The sequence below is a fragment of the Carassius gibelio genome, chromosome A11 (assembly GCF_023724105.1).
Source record: "Carassius gibelio isolate Cgi1373 ecotype wild population from Czech Republic chromosome A11, carGib1.2-hapl.c, whole genome shotgun sequence".
In the NCBI taxonomy this organism is placed as follows: Eukaryota; Metazoa; Chordata; class Actinopteri; order Cypriniformes; family Cyprinidae; genus Carassius; species Carassius gibelio.
The window spans coordinates 8,350,910-8,371,858 of NC_068381.1; the positions used below are offsets into that span (position 1 = coordinate 8,350,910).

General features: G+C 37.1%; 1 protein-coding gene across 5 annotated transcripts in view; it reads right to left on the bottom strand.

Annotated features, from left to right (window-relative positions):
• LOC128022219 (cyclin-dependent kinase-like 5) overlaps positions 1–20,949 on the bottom strand; it is a 34,562-nt gene that overhangs the window by 3,844 nt on the left and 9,769 nt on the right. Inside the window, exons 4-18 of one of the 5 annotated variants that reach the window (XM_052609562.1) lie at positions 17,264–17,309; positions 12,317–12,453; positions 12,088–12,208; positions 11,187–11,246; positions 9,645–9,735; positions 7,721–7,910; positions 6,760–6,840; positions 6,394–6,560; positions 4,846–5,950; positions 4,361–4,462; positions 3,548–3,653; positions 3,205–3,328; positions 2,331–2,436; positions 1,598–1,720; positions 175–390 (exon numbers count right to left, since the gene is read on the bottom strand). In XM_052609562.1, coding sequence (XP_052465522.1) covers positions 175–390; positions 1,598–1,720; positions 2,331–2,436; positions 3,205–3,328; positions 3,548–3,653; positions 4,361–4,462; positions 4,846–5,950; positions 6,394–6,560; positions 6,760–6,840; positions 7,721–7,910; positions 9,645–9,735; positions 11,187–11,246; positions 12,088–12,208; positions 12,317–12,453; positions 17,264–17,309 — 2,775 coding nt within the window. The other 4 variants (XM_052609561.1, XM_052609564.1, XM_052609563.1 and 1 more) reach the window with 4 other exon arrangements.

Sequence of the window (20,949 nt, forward strand, 5' to 3'; positions counted from 1 at the left end):
TCCACACGATTAACAATAAAAACATTGACAGCCAATCAGAATCCATCCTGGGCATTAAAAGTAGCAAACAACAAAACAGCAGCATGTGCTTAGAATAAACTGAATGTTATAGCGTATCAGTACGGATACTTATATATTTGAGTTATCTTTATAGAATTTGTTATTTTCTTTTACCTGAGGCTGCACATCTGTCTGCTTTTCAGGTGGCCAAGTGTTGTCCCTGTCACGGTCACGGTCCCTCTCACGGTTTCGATCCCGGTCACGCTCCCTGTCCCTTTCCAGATCCCGTTCCCGGTCTCGATCTCGGTTGCGGTGTCGACTGCTGTGATGAGACGATGATTTGACTGGTCTTTGTATCACTAGCTGCTCTTGCTGAGCCTCACTAGGAACCTGACACACAGATCAAACCACATTACCAGGGAACTCACCTGAATGCTGGGACTTGTGTACAATAAATCTCCTCTCCAAACAAAAATACACCCAATAATCTCGTGCATTAGGTCAGAAAACTGGGAATGTGTTGAAATACTGCCTTTTTAGTCATGGCAACCAGTTGATAATGATGGAAACAATTTAATAATGAACAAAAATTCATACCAGTGACCAGTTTTTACAAGTTTATCTGGAGAGCATGAATTTTTGAAGATAGCTAAAGGAGTGTTTCGAGACGTGCCCAGTTTCTGACCCTTTGTACCAAAATGTGCAAGATTTTGTGTACAGAAGACAGAGAGTTTGTGTGTGGAAACATTTTAACCACTTCTCCTACTCTTTCCCAGGTTCGGAGAATGGTAAATGAGAAAACGTGCGTCCTCTTTGAGCAAGTGCTGCTAAAGACGGTTATGGGGTCCATGCTTCTAACAGAACACATGCTGATGCTTTTGCGATGCTAGCAGTAACCCAAGCAATGGTGTTTAGTGAGTAAAACACACAGGACCAGATCTGTTACATCAACATATAAAAACACTCTGACCTAATACAGTTTGACATTGATTATCAGAGTTAAATTACATAACACAGTATATTACACTGTCTCTTTTACCAGCTATTGAGATCATAAATTAAATGTGGTACTTGCAAAGATGCATTAGGCTTAAAGAACAATTTAAGAACAGCTTTAATTTGGCTGTAAATTCATATGTAATACATTGATACAATATAACATCAATACAGCTATTACAAAAACAATAATTTTTTATTATTATTGTTGTATTAAATTATTTTAATTCTGGGTTTTCTCTTAGCAAACACCTCATTATATATATATATATATATAAAATAATTAATATTTATATAAAATAATGAATAATTTATTTATTTATTTATATATAACTATATTTTTCAGCAAATAAAACACATATAATTAATCTGATAAAATAATCAGCATATCATGTAATTAATTTGATTAAAATGTTTAATATAGATCTGGACCTGATGTTTTGCACATTATAAATGGCTCTGAAAAAAAAAAACCCTCTAAATAAAAATTATAATAAAATGACAAAAAGACATCTAGTCGTAAAACACCCATACATTTAGTATGACATGCAATGAAGATGTGTTTATTTGGTAGAGCGGCACGGTTTTATGTGAGCAATACCATGGGCTGCGGGACAACAGGAAGCACTTTGACAGAAGAGTTATGCTTTAAGCTATTCTTTGAGTTAAAGAGGGGGAAAAGGCTTTTCTTGATGCTTGGGTTCCTTCCTGCGTTGCCGTCCGTCTGCAATATAAGACGCACAAAACCCCAGTGGCTCATTCTATTAACACCAAACATCTTTTGTTGTTGAATACAGCAGATGAACATACGGTCCTCTGGCTCAATATTTGCGGACAGAGCACAGTAGAGGCAGATTCTGCCACACACATGCTGCTCGGGTCTGTAATGGTCTCCATATGGCTATTGTGGGGAAATGCTACAGAAGGCACTGAACTGCACTGAGAGTCTCTGTTGGATTCTGTCCGGCATTCACTGGACAATGGAACAAGTGGACGGCCTCCCGTTTGGGACGATTTTACCATTTCACCTTCTTTTTTTGCACTGTTCAACTACTTGCTGATTGAGATTGCTGAATGAACACTATGAGGTGAAATCTCGCCTATTAATTTTAGTGAAAGAGAGACAGTATTTTTCTATCCTAGACTATTACATCTGTATACAATATATCATTTAAGTTCAACGACTAGCAGACAGACATACAGAAAAAAACACACAACACAGCAGCTAAGCAGCACATGTACATGTATAATAACATACACTGGCTATTCTTACTGCATTTGATACCATTTTTGAGAGTTGAAAAAAGGAAATGTAATGAATAGGACATTCTTACCGGCTGTGACTTCTTCTTTTTCTTCTTTATGGCTCTAAAGAAACCTTGTTTTTCTTTTGGTTTAGGGACCTCTGGTGGGTTCATGACCATAGCCTCTGAATTATTCCTACAAATGTAATTATTAAAAGTTGAATCTCACAAAGAGATTTTGGTCATAAAATCAAATAAGATTTCAATTATCTGCTAATTACTGTAGTGCAAATAAAAAATTATGTCATTGTAATAACAGTAATAAAAGTCCAGACAACTTCTAAAATAACATCAGTATATATATATACATATATATATATATATATATATATATATATATATATATATATATATATATATATATATATATATATATATATATATATATATATATATATATATATATATATATATATATATATGTGTATATATGTATGTATGTCACTATGTAATAGTCAGGTATACCAATATTTTTGTCTATGCTAGTGAAATATGATAAACATGTAGTGTATGCTAGTGAATATGATAAACATGTTTAACATCTTTAATTAAGATTCAACCTATCACATAAAACATGAACAGCCATATTCTCAGAGAACTGGCTAATGAAAGCAAATCAGTGAATCAATATCATCTATCATCAGTGAATTTAAAGAGAATGTAAAGTGGGCATGCTTTATTATTTTCTGCACTTACTGTTTCCAGACATCTCACAATCATCAAGAACACTAAGTAATTTTACATCGAAGTAAAGTTCAGTTTTTTTTTCATTTGAAGCAAAATATTTAATGTTGTCACTTTCAGCTTAACAAAGCATTTCACCTTACAGCCATGGTATTTGTGTACAGAATAATTCATTTGTCTAGATCGAGCGTGTGCTGCCTTAACAAGCATGTTCGCTCACCAGGGGTCAAAATTGGTCTGCCGTTTGGGGTGGTTTGTCATGGCTGTGCTTTCTGCCGCCACCGCTGGCACTCTGCTCTGGCCAGCACTCTCATGGAAGGAGTTGTCAGGTCGAGGAGAAGGGACTGCACAAAAGGACAGAAAAAAATAAATAAAGTTAGAATATCAAAGCTTAAGTCAAACATTATTACCCCATAAATAAATGCACATATAAAATTACTTAAAATAAAATAATTGTATTCAGCAAGGACATATTAATTTAAAAAAAAAAGTTACAGTACAGACATTTATAATGTTACAAGCGGTTTCTATATTTTAAATCTATATCTACATTTTTGGGGTACCTCTGTAAAAACTTCCCACTCTGCGAGGCATCGAGTCACTGTAGATGATTCTGTTCTCCTTGGATGAGGTTCCATCCTCCATATGAGTGTCATGGTACATCCCAGGCTGGGTTACAAGAGGATAGTCACACTGCAGGATAGTATAAAACAGTAGTTCCTTCAACTTACTGTACATACTGTCTTACTGTAACTTTAGATTTGCTTGGGGAGAAAGGAATGATTGAGCAAGAGAAAAAGAAGTGTGAAAGAGAGGTTAAAACCGACAGTTCAGCCAAAAATGAAATTTATGTCAACACTTAATCACCCCTCATATCATTCCAAACCTGTGTAACATTCTTTCTCCAATAGAACGCAAAAGAAAAAGAGTTTTGACTGTGGAATGTTGGTTTAGTCCTGGGACATATTTACATATGGATCACTTTTTGTTTCATCTACATTTGTTTCGTCTACATTGTAATTTCATGTCAAAATAATATGGAAATAGTCTTTAAAGTTTAATTCAAAAGAAAAAATTTAGAACAACATGACAGTGTAAATAACAACAGAAATGTCATTTTACTGGGGTGAACTGTCCATTTAGATATTGAGAAGATACTGAGAACCTAGATATCTAATGCTAAAGACATGAGCTAGCAGTTAATGTAGTGACATGAACATTTACAAAACATCCATATTAATGGTCAGAAAGCTTAATGTGAATTGTTTTTATGATCAATGCATTAAAAAAAAACAAAAAGATGAGGCATGAAAAACAGTAGCAGCTACTGAATGTGTGAGTGGACACATTCTGAGGGTCCTGCTGAGACCTCGGACCTCGTTTTTTGGGCGTTGTGAGTGGAAGGAAGCTGTGTTGTCCCTCGTGGAATCTTTAATCGGGGGGCGAGAATGAGGCTTCTCTTTGGGAGACTGGTCATTCTGCAGACATAAACACAGCAAAATAAGCAGACACTGGAAGACACTGGGAGTGTGTATGTCATAATCAGGTAGGACAAAAAAAAATGCATGAATGCAGAAGGCAGCAGAGCCATTTCTTAAATTAGATCACATGCACACATGCAAGCACATCACAAATCTCCTGAAATTATTACAGTGAACAAGTTAAATTTGTAATATTGCTTTTTGCGAACGGTAGAGAATTCGTGATATTCAGACAAAGATGAACAGATGAATAAGAGGGTATCCTTGCTTGGATAGAACTATTCAAACGCTGATCACAGCAACCAACAGACAGCATTTTAGCGAGATCAGCACCTAATATGCTACAGGACACAGAGATAAAACAAGAGCAGGTCACTGACCCTGCTCAGATCTTGCGCGAGTTCTTCTCGGGAGGAGCTGGTGTTGTGGCGTGGGAGGGTGCGATGCTGGAGCTGCGGCGAGAGGAGTTGTAAGCTGCTGGCACGTGTTGGCACTCCCTGCCCGACCGCCAAATTCGCCTCCTGGCCATGCGGCCGATGTCGCTCTCTCCGCACGTACATGGAGTGGCGATGAGGGCGCTGCTGCGAGGAAAACGGGCTGGTGTAGCCGAGACCGTAAGGATAGGATTCGTGCGGGGAGGGCATATTGTGAGGATGGCTGCCCCCTGCTCCCGCGGCCCTGCTTAGGTCCAGTGTGTCCGAAGACTTCGGTTCATCCGGTGTCTTTTTCCGACCCGAAGAACGTCGTGAGTCCAGAGTGCCCCCTTCCAGTCGCGTGTTCCCCCGGCTGCTCGGACTGTGACCCTGTCGCTCCGTCCCAGAATGCCGTTCACCTCTCGGGCTCCCGGGAGCTGCGTTTAGATCCAGACAGCTGGACGGGAAGTAGCGGGAACCTGAGCCCGATCCCACCATGGGATCATCCAGGTGGAGTCGTGTCTCGGCCAGGTTGCTTACGGACTTGGTGTCGTTCAGTGCTCCGTGGCTCTTGGACAGGCTGAGGAAGGACGAGGAGCTTTTGGAGGATGACGTGGAAGGCATGGATCCATGTGAAGATTCCATGTGGTTATGGCGACTGTGCTTGTCCCCAGACTGCAGCGTGCTGGTTTTCCCTTCCAGGAAGGACGAGTGGCGGCCTGGTTTGGATGACTTGAGGTACTTGCCAGTAGAGGTGTCCCCTCCCGCAGTGACACCTCCAGTTTTAGGCCCCAGGTTGAAATCAAATTCGGTCTTTCCCTTTGCATCTTTGGGGCTGAGTAGGTGGGGAAGGTTGTTGTTTGCCAGGTCTTTGCTACAAGAGGCCGAGCGGCTGATGGTCTGGGCCTGGTAGCTCTTGGGGTGTAGTGTGGGACTCAGGGTGGATGAGGTCAGCATGTTGCTGCCGTTCAGGAAGCTGTCGGTGCTCCGGTGGAGGTCTTCATGGCGCGGTAGAGACGAGCAGTCCTTGCTGCTAGCATGCCGGTGACCTGAACTCTTACTTCCGTGGCTCCTGCAGGGATAAACACAACATATTTATCGATTATCAATTAAAGATGTAATCAAACAGACGTTAAACACTTTTAACAGTTATTATTATATGTTGCAATCAAACTTATAGCAAAATTTGGTAGTTCTGTATGTTGTTTCAGGGTTGGCATCATCGGAGGTTCTCTGAGGAGCTGGCATCATCTCTTCTCAGGTGTTCTGGATCCAGACTGAAGCTTATGTAAATCCGAGTAGTGATTAAGAACCACTGTGATTAACCACTGGTGGTGCTTGAGGAGACTCCCCCCTTCTATGTGCAGCACTTTGAGAGCCCAGAAAAGCATTATATACATGTAAGGAATTATTAAGAAACAATTGTAATTTTGGCAGTTCCGTTTGCTGCCCCTAGTTGCTCGGAAATCACAGATTTCACACTTAACCTAGTTACTAGAAGTAGTTTCTACTGACCGGCTGGGTATGGTGTTGTCTCCGTGGTATGGTTTTCTCTTCGAGGAGCGAGGTGGGGTGGGCGACGGGGCAGCTGGCCGCTCTGGCCCTCTAAGGCCCTGAAACACTGGGTGGTTCAGACACTGTTCTGTCAGAAAGCGTTCGGTGGGGTTCAGGCACAGCAGGTTCTGACACAGTGAAAAGAGAATGAGGAGAGTCATGCCACACTAGAACAATAAAAACTCATTCACATTCAGTCTTTAATAACACTTCGCACTTGGGGTGATATGACATCTGCAGTTTATTTTAAAATAAATCCACACCAAATATATCACAACTGCTGGGATTCGAAAGGGATTTTCTAATGAATGTTGCAGACAGTTTTACCTTCATTAAATCCAACATGAGTCCATTGATGATGCCCAGGTACCTTCGATCAAGCGTCTGAGGATGACTTACAGAAGGAAACTGTAAAAAAAAAAGCACATACATATATACTTAAAGAAAGAGGGAGGACTAAAGAATAAAACTGAATATTTGCATATTTAATAACAAATATGGAATACTAGTGATTGATTTATTGCATTACAATAGGCTGAAGCTTTACAATTACTAAATGAAATTTATACTGAAATAAAAATAAATGAAACCTAAATAGTAATATAAAAATAAAACGACAAAAGTAAATAACAAAATTACTAAAAATTAAACTAAAAATGAAAACTAAAAATATAAAAGTAAAAACACATTTAAAATATTAATTAAATCAATAATAGTTTATAAATCTATGACATCAACACGGATTACATCAATTACAGGCTTTAAATCAATTACATTTCTTTTTTAACCAAATCTGTAAAATAAAAAAAAATTATGACAATTAAGTAATAAATAAAAACTCTATATTTAATTTTTTTTTTTATATAATTTTTTACCATTTACTTGGTAAGAAGCATTGTAATTAGCTAAATAATGTATAGTCAGATAGTCATGACTACACACCTACAGGCTGATAAGTAATTGCAAAAATGGCTAAGAATCATTTGCAGATGTCACTTGTGGAAACAAAATATGGTTTAAGATGTGTGCAAAAGTGTCCAAATACTTTTTGATTCTATGTATGTTTGAGTGTATGTGTATGTGTGTGAAAATTATGTACTGTAATCAGCCCTGTCAAGGCAGAGCCAGTTGTGTTTCACACTGCCACATAGCAATACATGAGTCATAGGCAGCCACTTATTCAGAATACTGGGATCCGTGCCATAGAAAAGAAGAGCAGAGAAGAGGAGAGGAGAGGAAAGCACAGAACATAACAGGACAGAGGAGTGAATTAGAAGAAGGTCCCTACTCTTAGTCCGGCAAAACGAGGGTTGCTGTAGAACAGCTTCATCTGCTCTGGGGGTAAGGGGCCCAACACCTTCTGAATGGTGAAGAGCTGGTCAATTTCACTCTCTCCCGGAAACAGGGGCTGCCCATCACTCAGTTCTCCCAAAATACACCCCACAGACCACATGTCCACCGCCTTCCCATATGGAGCTCTGGGAGAGCCAAGAAGAAGACAAAAATAAGTCAGGAACAGACCTTCATTTGAACATCTCCTTTTCCTAGAAAATCAATTACCGTATTTTCCGCACTATAAGTCGCACTTTATTTCATTGTTTGGCTGGCCCTGCGACTTATAGTCAGGTACGACTTATTTATCAAAATTAATTTGACATGAACCAAGAGAAATGAACTAAGAGAGATGAACCAAGAGAAAACATTACCGTCTACAGCCGCTAGAGGGCGCTCTATGCTGCTAAGTGCTCCTGTAGTTTATCACTGAGCAGTATAGAGCGCCATCTCGCGGCTGGAGACGGTAATGTTTTCTCTTGGTTCTTGGTTCTAAATAAATGCAACTTATAGTCCAGTGCGACATAATATATGTTTTTTTCCTCATCATAACGTATTTTTGGACTGATGCGACTTATACTCAGGTGCGACTTATAGTCAGAAAAATACGGTACACTTAATTAAATGTACATGTAATTAAATTATAAACATATCAGTAAAAAAGGTTCTTTTTATTTTTATCTTAATCTTTTATTGATAGATGCAAGAAAAAAAAACTGAAGAAAATGTATGGTGTTTGGTCTTGCAAAAGGTTAAGTTGTTCAGGGTGGTTTCTGGGTGTTGTTATGTTGTTGCTTATGACCTCAGCAGAGCCCACCCAAAGTCACTGTAATGTTCGGTGGCTTTATTACAGAAATTCATTCTTGATTTAAAGTGATAGTCCACCTAAAAATTAAAAATTTGTACTTATTTACTAACCCTCAAGTTGTTCAAAACTAGTATGAGTTTCTTTCTTCTGTTGAACACAAAAGAAAACATTATTAAAAATGTTGGTAACCAAACAGTTGATGGTAGCCATTGACTTCCATCATATATTATGGAAGCCAAAAGCTACCGTCAACTGTCTGGTTACCATGATTATTCAAAATATCTTCCTTGTGTTCAACTGAAGAAATAAACTGATACAGGTTTTTGTGAGTAAATTAGGGTGAGTAAATGCAGAATTTTCATTTGGGGTGAACTATCCCTTTAAGATTTGGAAAGTTTTATTTCCTAAGTGAAATTACAATGGTTACTAAAAAGACAGGATATTATTCTAAGTTCGGATGTTTCTGAAATACAGGTCCTTAGTTCCCTAAATATAGCTCTTCAAAAAGAAGTCAAAGGATCTGAAAGGCAAAAATCATACATTTGACAACTTAAAGAAAAGTAACAGCAATAGTTTTCAAACAAAAAATAGTTTCACAAACGGTGCAGGACGAGTGTCATGCTTAGGGTTAAAGTTTTATACAATGACACCACTGAAAATAAAAGAGGGATGAGGAGAGTTGCATGCAGAGACAGAGGGAAATACATAGACATAAAACTGAGACAAATCTTTGCACTAACACACAGCAAAAGGGAGGGAGAGAATATTTGTGTGGGTGGAATTTAAATGGTGAGAGTTTGAAAAAATGTTTCACCGCATTCATCTAGTCTAGTGGCACACACTAGAAAATAATGCTTCAATGGCGACAAGGACAAATAATCATGCACCGCAATCGGGATGTCACATCTAATGGATATATCAAATCAACGGTTTAAAAAAAGGATGTGCCCTCAATGAACAATAGTGAATCTATTTGAGGAGAGTTTGAGTTTTCATGCCTTTAGCTTTACTGATGTTTTAGTTATTGTGTCTCTGGAAAAACAGAACAGGAAGTACAGATATGAGGACTTACCCCAGGAGCAGTTCAGGTGAGCGGTACCACCTGGTCGCTACATACTCCGTGTAGTTAGCATCACTGCCTTCAGAGAGATTGCGGGCAAAGCCTGCAGGGTTGACCAGCCAGGATAGAAAGATGTAGGGAGAAGAGAAAAGAGAAAGGGTCTCTGGCATGAGCAAGACTGCACACAACATTCAGAGATCTTAATTAATCTTCTCTAAAAATAAAAGTCTTAGAGAGAAGCCTGTTGAGTGAGTCATGCTCAATTTCCATAGCATTCAGTTGTTGAGGGAAAATTTAACCCTGAGTAAATATATACAGTCCATCAGGAGCAGAACCTGGAGGCTGGGAGGCATAAAATATGATTTATCAGGTACTGAGACGCTAGCCTGTGTTCTGATTGTATCTTCTAGAGTAACAATACTACCAACCAGTGTAGGGGAAGCCACTTTGATTCTGATTGTCAAGCTAAAAGCTACTTATAATTGAAATTACAGTCAAGTTATTATTAATATTTTTTTGAAATATTGCTAACAAAGAGTAGCATTTTCTATTATAGCTTGGCTGTACTTCAGTGTTTTTAGAATCTATTTTATAATTAAGAGTGTAGCGTTTTGTGCGAAAACCCAACAACTCGATTTTTAATGCTTGCACAACATTGTCTATTTTTGAAAGAAAAAGTAGTTTTTTGTAGCAACATACAAAATATAACAATTTGTTTTTATATAAGATTATTTTGGCGTAGAATTATACAACATAATAGATTTAATGAATGCTGCTGTTTATGATATGCGCATTGGTTTTTATGTTAGATACCTGTAAATACTTATCTGGTTACAGAAAAAAAGTTTATTTTATCATCTGATGTACAATTCTAGCATAATGTATAATATGTAATGTGTGTGTGTTAATGTGTTTAAAAACACACTGTATTGTTAATTTATATATTTTTAAATGAATAAACACACACACGCTTCACATAAATATTTTATAAATTATGATATAACTGTGAAATCAACAATATATGGACACATTATGTATAAATACTGTATATTCTTATATGATAAATTAAGATGATATAATTGTAAATGATACAACTATATAATTACATGAACTATATACACATAAATATTTGTAATAATAATAATATAATCAAGATTATGTTATATATTTACAATATAATCCCCTTTTCCCATTAAACTGACCAGTAGCTTCAGTATAGTAAGTTACTCCCCAACACTGCTAATAAAGTCATTTTCTGTGATATTTCAGCAGTCTTTCTTTTCAGTCTATGTAATCATATATTTGGAATGACCCAAAATTAACTCAAAATTTGCATTCCAGAAAATAAGCTCTGTCACTCAAATCTTTGCAACAGTATGATTTGGACAAAAACTGTTTAATTCCCTTCCACTCAGACCCAGTTTTTATTTTGTTTTCAGACATCACTGCGAGACTCATGATGCCTGGAAAGGAGACCAACCATTCAGCGAGAGAGATCAGTGTGAATATGGGGGTGGAGGGTCCTGAATCAGACGACTGAAAGCCTTTGCTCACCAAAATCACACAGCTTCAGGATATCATTGGAGCTGATGAGGAGATTTTCAGGCTTGATATCTGCAAATTAGATAAAAAGGGATGGATATTTACTTCGTGAGCTCAACTTGTGTTGAAGACACCATTTAGTACTAAAAGATTACCGTATTTTTCGGACTATAAAGTCGCACCTGAGTATAAGGCGCATCAGTCCAAAAATACTTCATGACGAGGAAAAAAACATATATAAGTCGCACTGGACTATAAGTCGCATTTATATAGAACCAAGAACCAAGAGAACACATTACCGTCTCCAGCCGCGAGAGGGCGCTCTATGTTTTCAGTGTAGACTACAAGATCACTGAGCAGCATAGAGCGCCCTCTCTCGGCTGTAGACGGTAATGTTTTCTATTGGTTCATTTCTCTTGGTACATGTCAAATTAATTTTGATAAATAAGTCGCACCTGACTATAAGTTGCAGGACCAGCCAAACTATGAAAAAAAGTCTGACTTATAGTCTGGAAAATATGGTACACGATAAAAAAGGCATGTTGAAAATTGCATAAAAATAGGTAAAATACATCACTGATGTTGAAAGTTGATTCTAATTACTGTTAAATCACAACTACCTTACAAAATACTTAATTAAAATACAATAATATTCCGTTTTAAAATGTTAGAGTTCAACTCACATAATAAAATAGGCGCACATACATAAATTGTCTGAATTATCAGTAGCTATTACTATAGTCTGTCTACACAGACATATATATAGACAGATACACAGATAGATAGATAGATAGATAGATAGATAGATAGATAGATAGATAGATAGATAGATAGATAGATAGATAGATAGATAGATAGATAGAGTAAAATTTATGAAGATTGCAATCTATAAACAGCACATAGTTTGTCATACCCCTGTGAACGATCTCATTTTTGTGGCACCAGTGAATAGCTTTGATCAGCTGAAAGATGTAGCTTCGTACTTTATCAGGTAGCGCACCATTAGGCAATTCCTCCAACAACTCCAGCATATTCTGAAAAATACAGCAAAACACAAGCAAGAAACTATCACCATGTCATCTGAACTACAATTCAGACTACTACAAATGATTAAGAAAGTAAAAGAAGTTTTTAGAGCTGACCTTCTCCACATATTCAAACACTAGATAGAGTTTTCCCCGTCGACGGAAAGCCTCCTTCAGTTCTACGATGTTGTCTTGCTTCAGGGTACGGAGCATCTTGAGCTCACGTAACGTCGTCTCTTTAACTTCCTCATTCTCTGTGGGAACACACAGGGGGTTAGGCAAGATTGAAAGGGGTCTTGTGTTTTCTCGAGTAAAATAAATGTGCTATGGAGCTCTCAGAGTAAAATTACATTATGAAAGGCACTTCTCACAAACCTTGTTTTAGTGTATTATAGGTGTTAATGTCTTTTTGTTGTGAAACTCTAAAATACAGAATCACCTATCATCAAAATTAATTAGCATGAAAAGAAGCTAAAAATGTATCTAACATGATGACATCATTTGGAACCTTCCTATAGTATGATGGAAAGACAATCTCATGCCATTTTCTTGAAAGCTCAACCATTAATCTCTGTTAGCAACTGTTATTTTATTTAGGGGCCAATCACTGAAGGTGCTATGGTGCCTATTGTATCTGTTAGTTTTCTTATTATTAGGGGACAAGCACCAAAGGTGCATAGGCACCTATTGTATCCATTGGCGTTGTTCTTCTATGGCAGCCCATAGTACTGCTTGCGGGAAAGTTATGAAATTTGGCAAACAGATAGAGGACAGTCTGATCTATCTATGGTAATCACCATAGCAGGTTTGGAGTCTCTAATGCAATCCCTCTAGCACCACCAATTGTTCAAAATCCAAAGTGGCCTATATCACAAATATGATGCGTTTCCCCTTAAGGTTTGTGCAGCGTTGTAATTTAGCCTTTAAACAGCTTTTGCAATTATATTCAAAACCACTGTAGGAAATTCAGAAATATAGGTCACTGGCTGTATAAAAGTGCCCAAACTTAAAACAATTTTATTGTAAGTGGCAAAATAATATAATAATAAAAAAAAAAAAATGCAAAAGTCAGAATTATTATAATTTTTTTGTTCTCATAAATATGTCTATAACTCCAAAACAAAATAAGATATTTTCACAACTTGACACACACATACAGTATGTATGGACGAACTCTGTGAACACATGAAAAATATGGTGGGACTGTGGCTCTTGGTGGCACTATAATTGAACAAAATGAAATTGCCATTAAAAGTGCAATAGGAGATCTCGGATAATGCTAACATTAGCCTGATAGCACTGAAAGTGAACGTCCCACCCTCCCTGCAATCGCCATCCAAAGCCTTGCCCCCTGAACGCATTTATGATCACAGACCAGAATACTAGAGATAAAATTACTACAATAGGCTAAATCAGCGGTTCCCAATTCCAGTCCATGTTCCAAAATGAAGTAAACCCCTGCTCAGGGAGTAGGGAGCAATGAACACCTTGTAGGGATCATATCGATCGGAACTCAGTTCATTCATGTAGCTTGAGTTGGTCATCTGAGTAAGGTGTCTTAACTAAGCGAGACATGCAAAATATGTGCGTGCGATGGAAATGGTTACCGCTGGGCAACATCATGTGTCATTTAACAGCGAGAAAACTTTAAAAGTACTACAATACCAGGAAGGAAGACCGGGTCATGAGATAGGTCTTAATAGATTCCTTGGGTCACACCAAGAACATGGATAACAATATTGCCATAGTTAGTCAAGCTTCCTGTCCGCCATTTTAAAACCTACTTTTTTAAACTCCTCCTAGACAAAAGGTCTGATTTTTCCAAATTAGAATGAGATCATGTTCAGACCATGCTGGCAAATAGTTACAGATTTCATGTCAATGAACTAAACCATTTCGTATACTGAATAACCAAATTTGATGGCATGATTAGGGTTGCCACCCGTCCCTTAAAATACAGAATCGTCCCGTATATGAGAATAAAATAGTGCGTCCCGTTTTGAATCAATACGGGATGGGGTTTGTCCCGTATTTTTGGAGTTGTCTTCAATACAGCATCTCATGCAAATCATCCCAAAGGCATTCTGTGAAGACTCGTCCTATTCAGCCCATGATTGGGTTATACGCGCTGCCATCGTTGGATTGATTGGTTTGTTTCAGGTTCACGGCCAATCAAAGTCAGAGGAGGGCGGGTTCCTTGGCAGAGAGTCGATTTGAAAGAATGGCGGAGGCTGCTCCAGATACCCCCACATCCACCGCTGAAACTAAAGCGGATGCAAAAGTACCGACAAGAGTGGGAGGAATCAAATACTTGGCTGGAAAGTGTCAGCAGAAATGAGTATCAAGCACAATTTGTCGGTGAGTGTTCTCTGTTGCGCACAGTGGCTTTTCAGATGTGCGACAGCATGCCTTCCATGAAAGATGTTATTTAAAAAATCAACATTGTTTTTAAACTATGAAAGGCGCCATTATTTTATGTGCACAGTTTATTCTGCATTGATGACGTCAAATGGTTGTACTCTGTCAGCTACTGACGCTTTTTACTGCGAAACAACTCAGAATACACAACTCAGAAAATAAAATACTGATGCCATATTGTGTGGCATTTGGTTGTATTTTTCAGTTGGAGGGCAACAAGAGAAACAATATAAGACTTCACTGATTTCCTAGTGTTAATGGAGATGATGATTTTGCAATTGTACTGTCTTGATTAATGCTTGATTAGCTTTAAACTAAACTAAAATAAACTTTCTACTAAGTAGTAATAATGCTTTTGTTAAAGTACAAATATGAAACCCAATAATTAATGCTGTATGGAAAATGTATTGTGTGATTTCACTACCATTAAGAAAACTGCTTACTTGCATGAAATGTATGTATTGACTGATTTAGAGTAGAAAGCACATGTATTAGAAATGGTTTCATGATGCAACCGGTTCTTGACTCGTGAACGAGTCAGTCTTTTGTTCGTTATTTGGCTCGGCTCTGTGTTCAACTTCAGTTCTCTCTTCACAGTAGTTCAGTCAGTGTACTGTTTGAGTACATTAATTACTCTGGGATATTGGTTTATTTTAACTCAGAGGGAGTGTCAGCCACCTTAAAAAAGTTAACAGCTTAAGTCATTTGTGGATTTATGCGTATTGGAGACGAGAACTGTTTCAAACGATTCAGTTCGATTTGGTGAACTGGTTCAAAAAGATCCGGTTACATCGAAAGACTCATTCGCAAACCGGATATCACTACACTGCAGTGTTTTGAAATCTCACAACAGACCCGGAAGAGAAGACAATGCTGAATAAAATCATAGTTTTTGCTATTTTTGGACCAAAATGTATTTTCGATGCTTCAACAAATTCTAACTGACCCTCTGAAGTAACATGGACTACTTTGAAGATGTTTTTATTACCTTTCTGGACATGGACAGTATACCGTACACGCACTTTCAATGGAGGGACTGATCTCTCGGACTAAATCTAAAATATCTTAAACTGTGTTCCGAAGATGAACAGAGGTCTTACGGGTTTGGAACGACATGAGGGTTATTAATGACATAATTTTGATTATTGGGTGAACTAACCCTTTAAGGTGTATGTTACAGATGGTTAAGAGAAGAAGAGGAAAAAGGGCCCGAAGATACTGGAAAGGAAAGCGCAGTAAACAACTGAAAGCCTTTGTGGAGGAGTTGGCAGTACTCCAGGTGATGACATCAGAAGAAAGTTTGGAACCAGCGTTCGACGTCTACGTATAAAAGACTAGGAGAAGACTCGACTGACGGATACTGAATAGCACAGTATCCCTCAACGCCTAATACCAGCTGATTGTACCTTGATTTTGTAACTTTACTATTGTAATGTTATATAACTTCTGTTAACTTTAATAAAACTTATATTATGTTATTGACAAGTTATTGTCTACCAGAGTACTAATTTGAGAGCCGTAAGCAAGAACTGACCACGGGGAAGTCTGCTGAGCAAATTGTAAGTACTTTCAGAATGGTTATAGTTTAGTCCAGATTCGACTTTCCTTACCTACCTGAGAATAATAAATAAAAAGGTAAAAGGTGTATGGATAAAGGTGACACCATAAAACACTAGCTATAAGAAGAGGAAAAAAGAATGGGAAGATGCATTTGGACGAATAAAATTTTCTAAAGACCCGCTTTTTTTCTCTCCACTTTAGCCCTGATGCCTTTGAGTCTTTTAGTAGACCTCAGCTACTGAAACAGCTTACAAACTGCTGATACAAGAAATGCTATGCCATTCTGTTAGGATGTAAACATGCCAGAGCTAATCATAATGCCTTCGGCCGCTGGATGAGTTTCTCAGCGCGGATTTCCCTCGAGATCCGGTGTGTTTAGACACCTTGTGGGGAAAATGTATGGTACGGCATTTGGTTTAAGCCTGTAGTTATATCCATCACCACATGTAAATTCTTTCAGTAGCTGTAATCATCATTCCAGTATTTTATTTTCAGAGTTGTCTATTCTGAGTTGTGTTGCGGTAAAAACAATAAATGGCTCGACAATAAATGGCATATGATTGTCATGTGCATCTCGTCAATAAAGCCGGTTCTGTGGTTAGTGGTTCACATGCTTTCAAATGGAACGGAATTTGATACACAGAGCCGTAGATCACTGACAAGCTACGCAATATCCTATTCATAATCGAACACGATTCATCTGCGATTATGAACGCTATATCTTGTAGCTTGTCAGTTATTTAGGGCTCTGTGTATTAAATGCCAGTCCATCTGAAAGCATGTGATGGAGATTTACTACTAATCACAGAACTGGCTTTACTGACAAGATGCGCATGATAAAGGCATGTGATTTATCGTGCAGCCCTAATACAAAATAATTCGCTGATCATTACTAATATTTCAATCCTTGGGTAAAGTGTATATACTGAATAACGATCCAAACAGAGTCTTGGAATCTGTGATTAATAATGTGAATTATAATTTGTGTCATGGTAACCACAACAGTATTGTAGTTCATCTCAAAGTCTCCAACCAGTAAAACTGCATGGATGAAAAAGCAAGCATTTGGTAGTAACAGTCTTTTACCTTCACTGTCCTTGAACTTCTTAATGGCCACAAGCTCTTTTGTCTCCTGCAAAACAGATATGTAAATCAGTTCGAGCTCTTTCTCAAACACAAGCTTTATTAGCAAACTGTTAATGGACTCAAGATGTAAAACTGAGAGTTGCACAAAAGGACTGAACCTAGAAGAACTTCTTCCCGGCTGTATCAACAGGGTATTTTTCATGACAAAGCTCCTGACAATGCTTCTGCTAAATGGAACAATGTGTCTGTTTTCAAAGAATAGATAATAATTTTATATTCGGATGTCTAATTATTAGGCGGAAGTATTGCATGCACATATTTAGCCATGTGTTCACCAGCCCACAGTCAGTCACACAGAGTCCCTGTCATCTGTGGTGTTGGACGAAGCCTCTTTTGACTATATTTGTCATTCAGAGCTTTCAATTTGCACTACAGCACCCTTCACGGAGAAAGCATCAGACCACGCTAGCTGCTAAAACCCATCCATTTATAACAATTCTATACAGTAAACACTCACTAAGGACAAATTCCAGCCAGTGTTATAGACTTTAGTGCCCAGATAAATGGATATTAAACCATAATTCTTCTGAATTCTGTAGCATGTGTATGTCAAAGGCAGTATTATAACTATCCGCTGCTAACAAGTTTGATATAAAGGGAAATATCTAAACTGGGAGAATTATTTGGCACAGTTAAAGTGTGTTATAGGTTGTTCTATACAGCAAACACATTCAGTAAGTGCTGACAGATTCACTTGCAGAAAGGTTTTACCATGTTTTTTTTTCACATATATAAAATTTACACACATTAATATTACCCTCTTGAATGATATTAATAATGTTTCAAAAGACTTCTATTTCAAATCAACAATGTTCCTTTAAACTTTCTATTCACAAAAATGTATAGATATTTAAGATATAACAATCATAAAGATATATAATAATATATAATGTTACGCAGCACAGCGGTTTTCAACATGGATAATAGTAAAACATTTTGATTGAACACCAAATCAGCATTTTAGAATGATTTCTGAAAGATCTTGTGACACTGGAGACTGGAGCAGAGTAATGTAATAATATTTGACAATATTACAGTTTTTACTGTATTTTCTATCAAATAAATGCAATCTTAGTAAGCATTAGAGATGTCTTTCAGAAACATTAAAAAAAAATTAAAAAATCTGATAACATCGCTGTACCATGGTATCACCACAGTGTGTTTTATAAGGCTTATCAAGTCAAAAAGCAACAACAATGCACAGTTTATAGCACTATTTTTCAGTTTTCAGAAAACTCTCCAACTAAAAGATCTGTTTGTAAACTCTTGGACAAAATCCATAAAATTCCCAAACCCTGAATATTTCAGCACACTGGAGAGGCCAGCATTTGAACCAGCTGCAATTAAACTGAAAGAATATCCCAACTGAAACTCCTACAACAAGGTTGGATCCAGGCACTAGCTCTACCTGACGCCTCCGGTGCATTAGCAAATGCCTTGAAGGCTTCCTCATACTTCTCCTCCACAGTGGAACTACAAGTCATTTTCACTTTAAGCACAGCTTGTCATGAACAGATATGATTCATGATCAGAAATTATTAAGAGGCACAGCATGCATGTGGGGCTGGATATAGGAGTAGCTTTTCCATATTGAGTTACCAGACCCCTGCATGGTCTACTTGCACAACCTGGCTGCTTTAATTACAATGCATGGTCAGGCCAACCTAGGCTTCTAGTATAAGACTGGACTACTCAGACCCAGTGTTGCCAGACTGGATGGATGATTTACAAAACAAAAACTCACCAAAACCCACCAAAAACGCCAAATTCGTTAACTGTCAAAATAATGTGATAGAATGTTATTGCCATGTTGATAAGGACCATTTATAACAAAATTATAAATAAAAAAAGATACATTTCCCAGGAAAATGGATCAAATCAGGGCAAATACATTAAAGAGAGTTATCAAATATAAATAAAATATGCAAGCAGACACTATTTCAAAATGACATTTAAGAAATTAACAGATACCCTTGAACAAACTGCCAACACTTCTCAATGTCAAGTCAAAATAAGCCAATTTAAATGCAAAAAGTGCCCAATATAAGTGTTCGGCAGGTTTTTCACACTAATTCATGCACACACCATGACACTCAAAACTATGTCTTTCATTGATTCATACTGTACGATAAGCCGACAATAATAAATTAACAAAAATAATGCGCTTACCTTTGTCTTTAACTTCAGACAGAACTAGAGGAAATATTTTATGAAGTATATATTGTAAAACATAATACAGAACTAAGCAAAGTCTAAATTAATCAAGTCCACCAACTTTCAAGGATATGCCAGTCTTCGGATCGTATAGTCCCATGTTTAATTGAGATTTTGATGAAATTATTTGACTGTGCTCTAATTTCATGTCATCATGTGCACATGAACTGACAGTCACCACTTATAAGCTTCTACTAAATATTGTAGAAACTTAATTTTCTGTAAAGTTGCTTTGCAATGATTTGTATCGTAAAATGCGCTATACAAATAAACTTTAATTAAATTTAATTGAATCTCCCTCCTTTTAAAAGTGGAAACACTCTCCCACTCTTTAGAGTGTAACTTATATTTAGGTCACTCTGGCATTGTGATCATTTGAATATAAAACTATACATTCAAAAATATGATCAATGTTACGATCAGTTGTGCGTGTGCTTTTGTAATGTGAATCATGTCTTTTCCCCCAAATATTATTATTTAGGTTTAATTTGTTTAATTTTTCGTTCATTTTAAATTTGTATTTATTTCCAGTCAATATTTTTGACTTTTAACTTAACCTTATTTATTTAGTTGCCTGTGCAAATTGTTCAAGTATTTCAAATTAAATTTTTTGTTTAGTTTTAGTTTTTTCATCTAATATTTACATTTTATTTCAGCTTTATTTGAAATAACAAAAATGTTTAAATAGTTTTAGTTTCAGCTAACAATATTAACCTTATAGTTCAATGTCGTTTGGACCACTCTGACTTTCAAAACATCTCCTTTTGTGTTTCACAGGAGAAATAAATGCATGGGAGAATTATTTGGCACAGTTAAAGTGTGTGTTATAGGTTGTGCTATAAAACAAACACATTCAATAATTGCTGAGAGATTCACTTAAAAAAAGATTTACCATGTTTCTCAATTTGGGGAGACATCAACAATGTATGGTCCCGATTGGCCAATATTCGTCAACTTAAGTGTCTTGTATCATTAGAATCCTTGGCTCAAAAAAAAAAAAAAAAAAAAAAAAAGCTATCTCCCATTTAATTTCTCATGAAATCATCTGATTTTCATTTCAAAAGAATTTTGATCAGGAATTCACGCTTGTGACAGGATGCCAAAATAGGCATCCTAGGCAGATCCACTTTTATGAAAACCCTCGAATGGAATCAGATATTTACATCAAACTCAGAACACATATGAATGAGTTCAATCTTTCATCAAATTAAAAGAATTGGGAAGTTTGTCAACTTGGTGGCGCTATAACAGGAAAAAACATTAAATTTTCAATTGACTTGAAATTTGGCCCACATTGTCTTTATCCAAGGTGCCATCCATGTCTATGCGTATTTCGAAAAACATGACTGCCATCAGCCAATTAATTTGAGTACCCATTAGTCAAGGTCAATGGAGGCTGATCATGACAAAAC